The 13,850-nt window shown below is 34.2% G+C and overlaps 1 protein-coding gene across 24 annotated transcripts in view; it reads right to left on the bottom strand.

Moving 5' to 3' along the window:
• Positions 1–13,850, bottom strand: part of RPGRIP1L (RPGRIP1 like) — an 80,627-nt gene that overhangs the window by 63,273 nt on the left and 3,504 nt on the right. For 15 of the 24 annotated variants that reach the window (XR_012675360.1, XR_012675361.1, XR_012675363.1 and 12 more), the window contains 5 exons: positions 12,813–12,904; positions 11,875–12,019; positions 9,230–9,528; positions 6,254–6,353; positions 3,972–4,115 (listed from right to left, as the gene is read on the bottom strand). Coding sequence is in view for 13 of the 24 variants with exons in the window: in XM_075161119.1 (XP_075017220.1) it covers positions 3,972–4,115; positions 6,254–6,353; positions 9,230–9,528; positions 11,875–12,019; positions 12,813–12,897 (773 nt within the window). In the remaining 11 variants the exon portion in view is untranslated. Of the gene's footprint in view, positions 1–3,971; positions 4,132–4,842; positions 4,958–6,253; positions 6,354–9,229; positions 9,529–11,874; positions 12,100–12,812; positions 12,905–13,850 lie in introns of those variants that run through there. The other 9 variants (XR_012675366.1, XR_012675367.1, XR_012675368.1 and 6 more) reach the window with 7 other exon arrangements.

Below are 13,850 nucleotides of genomic sequence, written 5' to 3'. Positions count from 1 at the left end.
AAAGTCTGAAATTGGAAATGAAGTTAGGAGAAAGTGACTCTTTAAAAAACTAAGAATTATGTTTGGGGTTAATGTCTGAAGTACCCCAAAGAGACAATCTCTTTTCCAGACCTCTTATCATTTGGATTAAAAGCATATAGAATGGGGTCCCAATAACAGGCTGGGGACCAGCTGTGTGGGAATGGGGGACTGATAGCAACCTACACCAGAAGGAAATGATTAAAGAAAGGATCTTGACCTGCACTGTACAAATTTATGCCAGTAAATCCCAGATGGCTAAGCTAATAAAATTGAGGTCTAATTAAACCACATCCCTTGCATCTTGTCTTTACTTCCATATGAGCAGGACATGGATACAAAACCGAGACTACTCTTAGAGAGTCCTGACTATTGTATCAACTGGACAAACTTTCCCCATTCACATTCAGAACAAGAAAAACAAGAAAGTAAAAAAAATCACCATCATACTTCTCAGAACCACTTAACCTCTGTCTGGCAAAATAAACAAAAGGTTTCTAGGCTAATAGCTCTCAATCACAAATGCATGAACGGCCAAGATATATACATAGACTCCCAAGCAGAGAAGTAAAGAATAGAACATCAATGTGCAGTACTCTTCTCATTTTACAATGCTTAGGAACTAACAGGATCATATGTTGATATACATTATATTCTTTCCTTTACTTCTTATTCCTTATAGGAAGTCAAATATAAAGGGAAAAAAAACCTCAACGTTTACCTTCTAGTAGCATCTTTATGTTGTAATTGATGGTATATTTGCAACAAGCAAAACATTAACATTGCATCGATAGCTCTAGCATCTAAGTTAAGATTATTTAAATACCAATATAAAATTCTGTATTTGTTTGCCTGGCTAAATAGCTATCTACAAATGAAAAAAAGTTATGATCTTTAGGGAAACGGGTTAAAAATGAAAAATCTGATACAGAAATGCAAATATAAGGGTTTTTTTAATACTAGACATGTATGCATGCTGTAGTCTCTTTAGATCCTTTAGATAATGCATTGTGACTAACGTACCACATTTTAATCTAGGTCTACAATGCTATAATGCAAACACAGAAGTCATGAGTGCGTCAGATATGATACTCCTGTCCAAAAATCCGCACATTTAAGAGGTCTAATTCGAAAGTCACATTGCAGCAAAAAATGCCGAAGGAATTAAAAACTGACTGGCAAATAAGCTTTTACATTAAAAAAACAACCAAACAAAACACAAAAAACCCCGCAAACGTGCAAAAACAAAGTACCTGTTTCACAAATGCATTTTGGGGTGGCTTTAAAAATGTTTTTGGAAAGTATGATGAGCAATTAAGTTATCTGAAGCTAGCTGCTTGCAAAAAGTGATTGTTTAGATTTAATGTTTCAACTTGCACACTGTGTATCACAGACATCAAACCGTGAGGCTATTATGGTTTTGGCCATCTTTAAATTAAAAACAGTCAAGCTAAATGCAGTTAAATTTTGTACTTAAGAAAATGTGTTTAGTCTAACAACCCACAGGCCAAGTTTCCCCCTTAAGTTAGAATTAAGTCAGAATTATATATTCCTGAAACAATCCCCGAACAATCTCTAACGAAATATTGAAAAAAAAATTGATTGCAGCCATGTTACAATAATCATCTCGAGGAGTACATTGCCTATGAACTCAGCTCTGTTATGTAGCTCTTGTGTTGTTATACAGAAACTGTGGTGAAGCTGCAAAGACAGCTTTAAAATATAACTGGATTTCTTGTGGATATAGGACTAAGGATAACTACTATCTCCCTCCCTTACCGCTGATGGATCAATGATTATTAACTGCGGCTGCTTTACTACTTGGAAACTACAGTTATTTCAATCACAAGAATTTCTTAATCATGTAGCAGAATAAAGAATGTTTTCCTAAACATTGAAAGTAACCTGATTTTGTTAACAACAAGCTGAGATCAAATGGTATTACCACATGAAGGTTGGTGGAAGCACATTTATTATGACTCTCTGGCACCATACAGTTCCTAAATAATTTCAACAGATTAACTGCCTTTGGGTAGTAACGTAGCTAGATGACAGCCAAGTGTATTCTTACAAAACACAAGAAAAAGCTGCCAGTTGTACTAAAATTCAGAGACATAAGCTACAAAGACGAAATAAGATGACCTTATCAGTCACCCAAATCTCCGATTTTTCCTCCAGTATTCCTGTATTGACAATTTCTTCTCTGCTGATGCAAAGAAGATTAAAAATAAGAATTACATAGAACCTATAAATCTATTTGTGTAATAAAATAACCGACTGTTCTAGACAGCAGTTACAAGACTTCCAAGAAAGAAAGCTAATGAAAATCTCCTAAAGATAAGATGTATAGGTGCCTGTGGTTACAGTTAAACCTGGAGAGAATAGTATCACTCTAAGTTCTGACTCTGGTTCATTCAGCATAAAAACACCATAACTTGAAAAACATGGGAATTAACAACCTTCCATAAAGTATTCTAGTGGCAAAATTACAGAACTCACACTATTCTGGATACGCGCTAGTGGACATTTTTCCACTTCTTTCCCAGCATCTTCAGCCAAACACAGTAACTCTTAAACACTTAAGATATCTTTTATCCAGTTTCAAACAAGAAATAGACTATAAAGGAAATAATTCCAGAACTTCAAACATGAATTCACAGATTGTAACTTAGGTCAAGTATCATGGATTGTATACAAGTAATTTAATAAACGTAAATAAATAAGGATCTGCACTACTTTTTATAGTCTGACTTTATTTAAGGATTTTTTAGCTGAATTTGAAGTGTATCTTTACTTTAAAACTCCTTAAAAATTTCACAGAAACATGGTAGCTAACATCGAATTTAGAAGTTATGTATCTGTCTGCTGTACCTAAAAAACAGTGTTTATCTATAGAAAAATGAAGCACAGAAGTTCTCTGAGATTTGATTCAGATTATCTTCAAATAATGAAAAAAATCTTTTAAATATTTTCTGAATTCACTGTAGGCATAGACTGAGAAATTATTTATGATAACAACTTCTTTAACCTATTTAAACTATATAAAGGAAATTCTGAGTAGGGGAGACTTATGACTTTGTGAATAATTTAATAGCAATTATGATGTATTATTTATGTAGCACCACTGATGCACAAAAGAATGCTCACACATAATAATGGGGTGCCTCTCTTGAAAGGCGGTTAAAGAACTGACCACATATTTCTCATCCAAGTAGAACTTTCATTGAAATCAAATGAGTAAGGAATGCAGGATTGTGCTGTATTAGATCCTTAATACAATTAGAAGTAGCAGGCTGAAATTGAAACAGTCAAAAGCGGGGAAATATATGCAAAGTTATATAATTTTGCATATATTTTTGCAAAAGTGAAAGAAGAAAGAAGAAAGAGAAAGAAAAGAGATTAAACAAATAGAGGCTTTACTGTGAAACACATTCTGCAAGCATGTTTGTCTGGCTTTGTTTCACTGCACAGCTATACCATATCCCTTCAAAAATTTGCTAATCTACCGTTACAGGCTTATTATTTTTCTACTATTTGTAGACTCCAAATTATCAATGAGTATTAATGAACATTAAATTATCCACTATAAACCTATATCTGAAATATTCTAAGAATTATATTGAAGAAACAATAGATGATTAAAATTTAATGAGTTGAACTTCAATTGAATCTGAATCAGCTGGATATGAATTCTCTAAAATGGTAATTGTGAACCTCTTTGTTTATTTGTGAAAAAACACAATAACCTATTATCATAACAAACTCCTTGCGTAGAAGGAGTTGGCTCCATGGCTATTTGGTAAAACATTTTATGACTTTCACCAAAGGGAAAAAAAAAAATTAATAAAGTACATATTTCTTAACAGAACAAGTAATTTTCACAGGTATATATAAACATTATGACATAGCTCTTCTAAAGCTTCCACCATGGAGATTTTTATTTTTCACAATACCTTTGGCTTGTTGTTTCTTGCTCTTTCAGCCGTAGGACGGACTCTTCGATTTCCTTTTCTTTCCTTCTTAGCTGACTCACAAGTATCTCTCTAGCGTGTTCTAGTTCCTCAATGCGTTCCCTTTGGGACTCAATCACAGTCTCCCTGCAAGTACAAGCATCTTACATTCCAAAAACAGGTAAGTATTTAATAAAAGAAAAAAATTAAATGAATAGTCAAGAGAGCAAAAATTTTAAAACTGTTCAGCAAAATTCGTATTTCTTAATGACATGCATCACAACAGAGGTTTGAGTTCAACTTACTATGAAAATAATTAGAGGTCACCACATGAAAAAATGTGAATAGTACAATAAATAGATAAATAATTCAAACACATCATCAAACACAACACAAACAACATAATACTCTTAAAATAAATGTTTATCAGAACCTAGCTGAAAACATCATTTATGGTTTCTTATACTCTATATTAAATATACCCTCCTCCTAATCCATCAGTACCAGGTGTTTTCTGAAAAAGAAGACACCATTACTAGCTATCAAAAGAATACGGGATCTTCAATGGATGGAGCAGTGAGAGTAATTTTTAAGCTTTTATTCTGAGTTATGCAAAAAAATCAGATGATATGTCTTTAACAGTGGAATTTACCCAGTAAATGCAATTAAAAAAAGGCAGAAAACTATAGAGATCAGAATCCAAATATTTTTTAGTAGGCCACAACTTTGCGATTTTGATTCTCTTGACAAGTTAATCTCTGGTATCTTTTCCAATAACATTTTTTCTAATAAGAATAAGCAACAATTTATCTACAATTTTTTCCACTCTAAAGCTTTTGATGCATAAGCTATAGTTCTTCATTACTTCGTTCACCTTTTGTAGACTTAAAAGTACGTTGAGTTTTCTGGCCATGTGTTTGCTTTTGTACCTGAGTGCACCATTCTGAGCAACTGTGGTGATTTTTGCATCTTTGTGAGAACTGAAATCTCTGAAAAAAATGCTATTTGAATGTTTTCTGCATTATAAGACAATGTTTTTGATCAGTCTTAGGAGAAAAGCTATTGTGAATGGCAGTCTTAATGGATAGCTCTTATTTTCCTAATTTTCAAAAGGGATAGGTATAGGAGAAGTAGCCCTTTCTAGGCCCATCACTATAAAATTACTAAAAATTTTTTTTCAGTAACAGCATTCTATTGTAATGCAAATTATTTTTTAAAAAAATTTGTAACTGTTCAGCAAGGGTTAAATTCAGACAGGATGCTAGCAAGAGTGCAATTTAAACATTGTTAAATAATTTAAATTTATTTATTGAAATAATTTATAAGACTATTTCTGTAAAATTATTTCCTATGATCCCACTAAATCTTTGTGTTTACAAAACTTCCAACACAAAATACATAATAGCACATTGTAATTGCATAATTCATATATTTGTATACTTAGCCTGCCCGTTTATTGAAAATTTAGCATTTACAAATATTGTAGTAAATCTGATTTAGGTAAATCATTATGGAAAGAAACACACATACTGAAAGTAGCTTTTAGAAAACCAGATGTCTAAAAGGCATAACAGATTCCAATATACTTTGGAGAAGAAAAATGTTCTGATCAGACCTCAATATCTTTAAATTAGATGTTAACTACATTTTCTCCACCCTATATAACACCTCTCTGTTCTTATTCAGTCTCTACACTAAGGATGTTATCAAGAGTTTCCTGGGCTTCACTTTCAGTTAAAATGTGCAACTGGACTACAACCAACTTTCAAAATGCAGAAGTGAATCAAAATCATTTTCCATTACTACCCCATACTGCACTTTTTGAAACTTACCCATAAAATCCGACCACCTCTAGAAATGAAGCTTAAATGCACCAGCGTAACACATTCAATACAGTCACCACTTGCACGGGTTATCCTACACATTTTAGGAGTTACGTTGGTAATAATTTTGCAGCTAAGATTCTTGCTGCTTTTGTCAGTTTTGCCCAGTAGTAAGCCAGGCATCATTGCATCCTGGCAAAAAGAAAGGCTCACCATTGAAGATCAATTTTAACTTCCAGCCAAATTCTTATGGACCTGTATATTGCATTCTAAATTCCTGATCTTATGTTTTCCTTATCATAAAACACTATGCATTGTTACCAGTGTTACTGTTATCAGATCCAACAACTTCACATTATTTTCTGAAGTAAAAACTTCAGAAAAATTTATTTTTTTTCCTTCAAGAAAATCACAAGTTTTAGCAATTATAATGACAAAAATTAAGAAATATGAAAATCATACAAATTTCTTATTTCAGCCCTTGGATCCTCGAGCAGACTCTGTCCATATCTTGGGAGCACAAGGTTAGGTGATCTCACTTCTAAATCCTGAAATCTCATTCCTGAAAACAAAGAAAAGATAAATTTTTGTCATGCTGAATGAAAAAGCATTTAACAAGACAAGAGTCTCTACACAGCACAAACACTTACAACTCCTATAGAGATGCCGTAAGAAGTATTTTTACATCAAATTCACACGGAAAGAGATAATCAGAGTATTTACAACACAGCTGCTGTAAAATTTGAGCTACAGACAATATAGCATGCACTGTTAAAGAGAAGTGTTAAAAACGTGTCTTGAAATGTTTTTCTTTGAAGATTTTGCTTTTAAAGACAGAGAACAGAGATAGTGTCTTCAAAGAACAACAATATCAATATTATTAAACAGGAACATGGACCTGTAATCGCTTTTTCTGATAGAATTTTCTTTTCAAAATCACGAGTCTCATTTACCTAGACAAGCAACTACAGGACCATTTTTAGCAGCAGTGCTAATAATTTCCTTATGTTCTTTAGAAGCATACTAAGTCCCTGGTGAAGAAGAGTAGTGTGAAATACTTAAGGAAGAATTGTTAGCTCAGGAGTAAAAGTAATGGTTTCTCCAAATCTTTCTCCTCCTTCTCTTTCTTCAGCAAGAAGAAATTAATGAAGTTTTGAGGTGGGATCAAACTATGCAATAAATTTCAAATACAGCATTAAGGCTACCATCCCTCAGCCCCCAAAATTGAGTCATTTGGGTTCAAGGTACAACGATACCAGCAGGTTCACAAAATGACTGAAAAAAATTTGCCTACTTTGCACTTGTGCTGAGTTAACTTGATTTATTTATATATATTTATATTTTGAATTTTGATTTTTAAGTGTTATTTTAAGGTATTGGTAAATTGTGCTATATACATTTGTGTACATATTTGCCTAGAGTATATATTTTTTATTTAGTTTTGTTCAAATCATGATATATCTTGATGATATGTATGATCATATGATATCTGATATGTACTCAAAGAAAGTAATGAGAGAAACCAGTGAACGTTCATACCTGACCGCATTTTTTGGATTGACTTGCTACGGTATTTGTAAATTAGTCAAGCACAAAGCAGACACAGTAAGGTGTCTTTATTATTTGTGGATTCTTCTTGCCTCTTCATGCCCTGGAGACAGCTAAGCTCTCCTGAATTTTTCCAGGCACATCTTTTATTTTTGGAGAATTGCTCTGAATATTTTCTGATCTGCACTAAAAATGTTTTGAGACTCAGCCTCATGGTTCCAAAGAGCAATCTAAGAGTCCAGCAGTCTTTAAAGATAGGAGGTACATATCCCACACCAGACTAGGTTTATCATCATTAATCAATAGGGCAGGATGAGAAAAACATGCAGGAGAAAAACATGAAACATCCTATGCTAATGAATACCATAGAAAATATTCTCTGACCTTCTGGAAGACAACGCTACTGTCGTCCAAGTTCTGAGTACTGGTTACTAGATTTTTTATAATAGTCTTCACCTTAGAAAAGTGTGTTCAAGAAACTGCATATTCATAGCACTCAAATTATCAGAATCCCTTCTAGTTTGGACAAGGTCTTAGAACTGGCACACTGTAACTTCTGTGAAATTTCTGAACGTTATTATCTGAACTGGATGTTCTGTGGACAACTTTTCCTTTTTTTTTTTTTTCTTCCTCATGTTCTCTTCAGTTTAAGAACCACTGCCTCAATCAACATGGCCCCAACTCTAGTTCTGCACAGGACGTCTTTGATCTGGATCTGCTCTTATGCCAAGAGAAGTCCTCACAGTGTGCCATATCAACATTTGATCTTTAATCCTTGAACCAAGTTGCCCTTTTCTCTCTGCTAGCACTGGGCCTGAATAAATTCATTATATTTCTAGCCTATTTTTGCATTGTTAAAACAAACAAGGAAAAAATTTATTTTGGGAATAAAACTGCCTAATTCATGACATAAAGTGTGAAAATGTAGGTGTATTTAAAATGTCAAAACTTGCACTACATTCAAATTAAAGAAGGAAAGTGGTAGAGCCAATTCCTTTTTATTGCCTGTCTAAAAACATGAGAATTGTTTCTGTTTTCGTATACCTGAATAATCAACACAACCAAAATAAAGATCAGTGGAAGGGTAAGATGGAGAAAAAACACAATATACTGGCCATCAGCCTGATCCATAGCTTGTAGAAGTTAAGACGACAATTCTGCTGACTCAGTTTTGAATCGGGGCCAACATAGCTGTCTCTTCTTTTTTTAAAACACATTATCTGTGCAGTCTATAAGTTAACTGAGTACAAGTACTTCTACAAATGTTCATATGAAAATAGAAAGGTTTTAAAGTGTAACTTCCAAAAGTAGCTACCATAAATAAAGGACTGAGAGTGAGACTGCCTTAAGCAGTAAGCCTTGACAGTAAAAAGCATCATTAAAGATGGCTGCATTGTGGTATTTGCTTTCGAAAGTCCACACATGTAACAGATTTTTCAAGTCTGCAGTGTTGTGCACACATGTATCAAGAGACTAGAACAAACCTTGAAATTAAAAAAGGAAAAACATGTGCAAACAAACTACAGATGTAAAACTTTGTTATAACATGATAACGCTAAACTTTTTCATATACTTCTTTTATAAGCCTTTAACATGTAGAGAAGTCCCATAATTTTAACTATTAGAAAACTTGCTTGATAACTACTTTATTTTCAGATCTGTACTTTTGTTTCACCCCTACCACTGTGGATTCTCAAAATAAGGACTTCAAAGGCAAACAAGTTATCATGACTGCTATAAATAAATACAAGAAAAAGGGGGAAGAACAATCTTTCTGCCTACAGTTACTGTTGTCCACTGATGAACAGAAAAGAGTATGTACTTGCTACAGTGAAGCAATAATTAGTGGTACCTATGTAAGCCACTATTTTTAATAAAGGTGAATTATACCTTTCTTTGTGTGCTCCGGCATGCCAGCAGCCTCACTCACTTTTTTGAGACCAGTGTTAATACGGGATTGAACATAGCTGTACGGGCAAGGCCTGTGGCCTTGAATCTGGAGCTGCTGTTTAGTTGAAATGAGTTTGCTGCGGAGGCTCTCGTTTTGTTTCTCAAGCTCACGAACTCTCTCTTGCAAATGCTCAATCATTTCTTCCAGCTCCACAGCCTGACCCAGCCGCTTGGGGCCGCCACCAACCTGTTCAGACCTTTTTTTATCATTAACAAGCCGTATTAACTTGGTGGCCATTCTGGGGAAAATAATAAAAAAAGATGAAAAAGAATGTGAAAAGTCAGCATAAAAAGCATTCTGTTGAAAGGAACATAATCACTGTGAAGACTTCAGCATAGAACCTGAATAATAAATTTCAGGTTTTGATATAACTATTACTGCCTGTGAAGAACTCTTTGAAGATAATTGAAACCACTATGCAGCAATCTGCTTTATAGCACTGACAAATAACAGTTTCCTAAGGCTTATCATTTAAGGTTAGTAAAGGGAGGACACATATTTACTCCATATGCTGCTTAAATGTAATTTTTAATGCATGACCTTATATAGCAACCTCTGCATGCTGTTAAGTAAAGTTACAGATTTGGGATGTGGTGGGGCAAACTATAAAAGCTACAGTTCCACAAAACATTAAACTATTGAAAGAATGCTAATAATATGCAACATTCCAATGATATATTATTTCTAGTATTTTAGGATTTAAATATACATTTCAGTTCTAAAGTGGCTAAAATATATAGGTAGAGATATTTAAGAAGGTACTCCGGAAAAAGACTTAATAGTTCTCATTACCATACTCAATTTTATACTTGGTAAATATTACCAATATGCTTCAGAGAAGGAACGGTTAGCTGAAGAATATAATTAGATACAGAGGGTATGTTTTTCATCTATCTTTAAAAGGATACAAATTTTGCTTTTGGCATCTCAAGAGTTGTACCTTTGATTTCTTTTAGTTTTGATAAACATTGGTAAGCTAGAACAAAAGGCAGAGAGGGCACATGGAGGTGATGTAATATACAGGAACAGAAAACATACCCAGCAGTGAATGGAAAAAACTTGGCATATAAAGAAAGAAAAGGTGGTTTTGATGAGAGAGACAAGTTCAAGACTTTACAAAATTGGTCGCACATCTTCAAGACCTGTATCTAGTTTACAGGGAATCTATTTTTGCAGGCCCAGAAAGAAAGCTGAAAATAAGGACACACTTCATTTGTTTAAAGGGGCTTGTTTTATTTTTGTATACTTGTGGACAGAAGCTTCTACTTAAAAGAACAAAAGTGAAACAAAAAAAATCTCTAATAACTTTAGGATGTCACAGAATGTTACTTGCCTGTAAGCAGGTTTTTTGTTTATTTGTTTTTTTTCAATGTACTTCTACTGCAAATTCATTCCAAACTTTTAGTTACAAGGGTTTTGGCATGAGGGATGCTGGGAGAGAAATTTAGCTTGAGGAGTTAAGTTTTTTCTCTGTCAATCGAGACAAACACTGTATTTTATATTTTCTGTGCCTTAAAATATTAATTTAGGTATTCCAATTTGGACATCCTGTGTGATTTTACCAAAGTGGATAATGAGTGCATTTGATAAGTCATCTAACAGAAACACAGGAAATGCCATGTGGAAGAAGCAAAAAATTCATCTGTACCATCATCTTGTATTTGACAGTTGCCTGACAGAAAAAATTGAAGTTATGTCATGCTGATCAATTTGATCCTGACTCACTGAATACTGAGTCAAAAGGAAAGAATGTTTTGGACTTTAGAAAAGTATGAAATAGTCCCATCTACAGAGGCAGTATCTTTAGATGTCCTTTCATGAATTGGTTAGCTGCTGACCAGAAGCTAGCTTAGATGCAGCAAGATTTTATTAACTTAAGAACAGCACAAAGTGAACACAGAGTCACAGTGCTTTTGGATTAATTAGCCCTCCTGGAATATAGTAATACCATGAACACTTCTGCCAAGTCCAGACTGGTTTGCCAGCACAGCGCTAAGTTTAATAATAAACCTAAAGTCGCTTGCGTATGTTTGGGTACACTGGGTATACTGTGCTCCCCATGCTACTTGGGACTTCTTCAATGAAGTTATCTATTACCCTGATTAAAGGAGACCTGATCATAATTATAAAGGTATTTTAGGGTTAACTAGACGATAAAAGGCTAGATGCTAATTAAATTCTCGGAGGACAGAGAAGGACAAAAAAAGGGGAAGAATCTCTCTGTATAGGCCATTTTGATTCTAGGAGAAATTTCTGATGAATAATTAGGCTTCTATAGCCTCTTTTTCGGTTCCCAGGATATCTGTTATATTTGTACTCAGACAGCATAGCTATGAACCCAAGGTAACAACTCCGAAGCCACAGATAGCGGGTACCTCTTTACATGGAGATCTAATACTATCCGCCAAAAGAAATATCCCACATACCACAGAGACAACCAGAAATCAATACAAAAATGAATTTCAGTGAGTGGTTTTCGCTACTGCTTTAAAAAGTGCTCTGAGAGAAATCAGCATGATTTTTAATTTGTTGATAATGCTTTAGAGGCCAAAAACATTACTATGAGCTAAAAATAAAAACATACCTTTTAATTTTCTCCTCTTGCTTATTTGCATGCTGTTTGAGTAAGATGTTCTCATCACGTAAACGAAGAAATCTGTCTTCCAGTTCCTCTCGACTGATTCGTGATACAGCTTGTCGAGCTTTTACATTCTGTGTAGTTGATGATTCTACCCAAACCAAGACAACTTTAAATTACCTTCAATACATCCAACAACATGCAATCCAAAGTCTAACTCATTTTGAAATACTGAAAAAAAAATAATGAAAGTTTTCAAGTAATTTGATATTTTACACTTGTATGAGTCTGTTGATTAATTTTTTCAGATTTATTGGCATATTAATCACTTCCTTTTTCCTCCCTCTTACAGATAAAAGAAGTAATTCAAATGATACACTAAACTAGACACGCCTACTACAAATGATACACCTACTAGAGAACACAAAGGAAATGGTTTAGCAAGTAACAAGGTACTGTCAAACACTCTACTTAAATATGATGAGCATTACCATAGAGATGCTTTCTAAACTGTTCGAAGTTAACATACTCTGCTGAAGCTTGAAAAGATTAACTCATAATTCTGTAAATTCACTCAGATACGAGACTAAGCCCAGCAGTTCCGTTCTAATAGCAGCTGAGTAACATCAGAATTGCATAGTACTTTTGGTTCCCATTTTGTTAAATGGGCCTGGCCTTGTCCTCCATTCAGCAAAAAAGTCCTCTTTTCTTCTGGAAGGATGAACGTTAGAACTCAATGAGATTTCATCTCACAGCAACTCCTCTCTTATAACAAGCAACATGAACACAGAATGGGTCATAGTATCTTTCAGAATTTAACCCAGATTTTGAATGGTATTTGAACTTAATTTTGTGAGTGGGAATGTCAGAAACATTTTTAGAAAGAAACTAAAGAAGCCAGTGATCAAAGTCTGTAACTGTAATAAATAGCAGCTGGTACAAACCTTGTAATCCTCCAATTCCAGCTAGAGTTAGACCTACGTCTCTCACAGGCAGGTCCCCCACAGTTTCATCAGCTGGAACAGACATGGCTTATCTATGGATAACAAAATTCAAATGAAATTCTTCTCCATCTGTAACTTAAACTGCGAGACTAGAATGAACTACAATACATCATATAAAATGAAAGAAAGAGTAATGACAGATTCACTGAAATGACACTCATACATTACTGTAAATGCTCCCATCTCAATTGTATCGCTCAGAGGACAATATAAACTTTCAAGTCTAATGTTATGCCAGTTTTAATCTGTGCAAAAAATATGGCTTCTTTCTTATGCAATAGCTCCAATTCTATTTAATGTAGAATTAGCTTTTTTAAGTTCTAGTTCTGTTGTCTTCAGCGATCTTTCGGCTAAGGCCATATTTCTAATTGCATGTGGGAGGAGGACTTGTGAGGGGGTTTTTTGTTTGTTTGGGTTTTTTTAATTTTTTGTTTGTTCATTTTAAGACAGGTCAAAGCTTAAGGCATGAACTGGTAGATGAGTAATGCCATCTTACAAATTTTGAATGGGACTCTTTGAAACAGAGCTGCTTGGGGTTATGAAGTCATTTCAGTGTTGCCTGCCATTCTCTTAGTGTTCTTTCAATCATTGTCATAAGAGAAATTACTTTCTAAGATAGAGACTCTCCTATGAATGATTCTCATAAATCCGAACACATTTCTTTCTTGAGGCAACAGAAAGCTTAGCTACATAACAAAGTGAGATTAGGAGAGTATTAATGTGAGAAAGTAGTACATTTGTTTCAGTGCAATATATGAAGATACTTCTTAACAACTACTGTTTCTTTCTTCTCTTCCAGTGCAGAAAATTAGAGGGTGGCCATAGAGTCAAATAAGGCTGAAATAGCTTGAAAAGAGGGACATGAAGTCCTTTGGACAGTCTTTTTTTCCCCTATTGTTACACTCTTCAGGTGATATAAATCCTTAGTGAATCCAAAAACATCTAGGAAAGCATTGGGAAATTAGGAGTGATGTTACT

Source organism: Calonectris borealis, chromosome 12 (genome assembly GCF_964195595.1).
Source record: "Calonectris borealis chromosome 12, bCalBor7.hap1.2, whole genome shotgun sequence".
Classification (NCBI taxonomy): Eukaryota; Metazoa; Chordata; class Aves; order Procellariiformes; family Procellariidae; genus Calonectris; species Calonectris borealis.
Note: the sequence above shows the minus strand (reverse complement) of the source record. Positions and strands in the feature narration are given on the sequence as shown.